Below are 2,444 nucleotides of genomic sequence, written 5' to 3' on the forward strand. Positions count from 1 at the left end.
TATTCCTCATCGTACGGCTCTAGGGGAGAGCAATGGATACACAGAGCATTGGCACCATGGCGACAACTGAAAAACAAAATGGAAGAATATTATTTGATTGAAGAATTGGTAAATTTGTGAAGGTATATTCCAACTATTGGATGGTATGGAAAATGAGTACTACTTCACTGTCAAGTCTAAAGACATGACAAAAGACAATACTTCCCCCCCTTATTAAAATGCTGCCTTTAAGTTAAAACTAGTCCTTACCTTTTAACATGTATTTAATGAATAAATCTTTAACTAAAAGAAATATCTTTCAACATACAGGGTGTTCCAAAAAAAAATGCCACCCCTGAAAACTCAAGAACCGTTTGGAATTCGGAAAAATCCGAAATTTTTCATAGGGAACCTATGTTGCCACCCCTGAAAACTCAAGAACCGTTTGGAATTCGGAAAAATCCGAAATTTTTCATAGGGAACCTATTATTTCTTTATTTTCATAGGGAACCTATTTTTAGGGGATCTCAATTTTTTGGCACTATCAAGGACGGCCCCACGGGGGTCAAGTTTAAAATCTTAAATAGGAACCCCCTATTTGTGATACATCATATCAAAGGTCTTAAAGAACGTAGTTCTTTGGTACAAGTTTGAAAATAAAGAAATATGTGTTTTTGGATTTTTCAGAATTCCAAACAGTTCTCGAGTTTTCAGGGGTGGCAACTTTTTTTTAAACACTGTAGAATGAGAGAGAAGGGCAGTGAAAAATTGGACTTACAACTTATCATCCCGTTTCCTTTTCACTTGTCCATCTGTTTTCCAGAGTTCCTTATCCACTTCATCTTCAACAATATTGTTTGAGCTACTGAATGCATTGCTCAGTTTAGACTTGAACTCCGTGGGAGTCGATGGAGTGGTGGATGCTTTCTTTTTGGTTTCTGAAAACAGGACAAAGAATTCTTAGTTCAAATAATTCAAACATGTTTGCAAATCAACCCACTTTTTTTTGTAGGTGTCAAATTCAAAGAATTACTTACAAGTTCCAAGAAATTAAAAGCCTGATATGACCTCCACAAAAAAAGCACACAGTAATGATCTCTTTTTTCCCCTACCATTAATAAATTGAAAATTCAATGTTTACCATAGATGTTGAGATGATTACTGCTTGTGCTAGGTTTCTCATCATTTGGACTGGACAAATTCATCATGTAAACAAAATCTCCATTGCTGAGTCCGACACTAGCAATCGTCTGATCCCTTGATGAGAAGATCTCATCAGTTTTGTTCCTTTGTTTGAACAGGGCAAAATTGTATGTGTTCAGCTCAAACTCTTTGTTGATTTTTTCAAAGAGGTCTTTGCACGTATCTGATCTGTTTATGTTGATCCTCTTAACAATGCCAACGGGAGATTGGATTCTAAGAATCTAGAATAATAAAACGTACAAAAATATGAGTATACAGACAAGGTTTGTTCTTGGAACAGCTGGCTTTCTTCTCTTCACTTTCAGGACTATAAGACCTTAGCAGTTACAGCCCTCCTATCACACTTGCCATTTTTTCCTTTGTCATATTATTCCAGCCAAGTAAACCCTTAACTTACTTAAATGTACGAGTAAATGCTAGTCAATAAGCATGAAAATAATAGTAATATAGGTGATGAAATAATATCATCTTTTACAAAGGGTAAATAAAAACTACAAAAGTTCTTCATATGATAGACCCTAAAGCACAAAGCTGGTTGGTTTCAAAGCTAGCTTTGAGCTCTGACCTAATACTCTGCTAGCCTGATTACACCAGGATAGCTGTTCACAGCAAGCTTTTCCAAAGCTTTATTCAACACTAAATACAAACACCCCTAGTAATCTCCCAACTCTGTCAGATATTGGATCTCTATTTCAACATAATGGTTTCCTCATTCAGTCAACGTTTCTCATGAGAGGAGCCAATAATAATTAGCTCAATTCCCTCAACCATGAATTTTCTACAGACAGTACATGACTCAACAGAATGGTGAGACTGACCCAGTCAATCGTTGCTCTGCTAGCCTGATTACACCAGGATAGCTGTTCACAGCAAGCTTTTCCAAAGCTTTATTCAACACTAAATACAAACACCCCTAGTAATCTCCCAACTCTGTCAGATATTGGATCTCTATTTCAACATAATGGTTTCCTCATTCAGTCGTTTCTCATGAGAGGAGCCAATAATTAGCTCAATTCCCTCAACCATGAATTTTCTACAGACAGTACATGACTCAACAGAATGGTGAGACTGACCCAGTCAATCGTTGTAGCTCAATTCCCTCAACCATGAATTTTCTACAGACAGTAAGTACATGAATTTTCTACAGACAGTAAGTACATGACTCAACAGAATGGTGAGATTGACCCAGTCAATTGTTGGTGTTCATACTTACAATAGGGTTTGCCATCTCTATAAAAGTGTGTAGTCACAGTAAAATTTTA

The 2,444-nt window shown here is 36.5% G+C and overlaps 1 protein-coding gene across 1 annotated transcript; it reads right to left on the reverse strand.

Moving 5' to 3' along the window:
* Positions 1-15: 15 nt before the first annotated feature.
* Positions 16-2,410, reverse strand: LOC113472850 (nuclear protein localization protein 4 homolog; the record flags this gene model as incomplete). Its single annotated transcript, XM_026832638.1, has 4 exons — positions 2,396-2,410; positions 1,121-1,403; positions 758-917; positions 16-66 (listed from the first exon to the last, which is right to left on the reverse strand). Coding segments are annotated over exons 1-4 (509 nt in total), but the record flags the coding sequence as incomplete, so codon positions are not given.
* Between the last annotated feature and the right edge of the window lie 34 nt (positions 2,411-2,444).

The sequence above is a fragment of the Diaphorina citri genome, unplaced genomic scaffold (genome assembly GCF_000475195.1).
Source record: "Diaphorina citri unplaced genomic scaffold, Diaci psyllid genome assembly version 1.1 scaffold9291, whole genome shotgun sequence".
Taxonomy (NCBI): Eukaryota; Metazoa; Arthropoda; class Insecta; order Hemiptera; family Psyllidae; genus Diaphorina; species Diaphorina citri.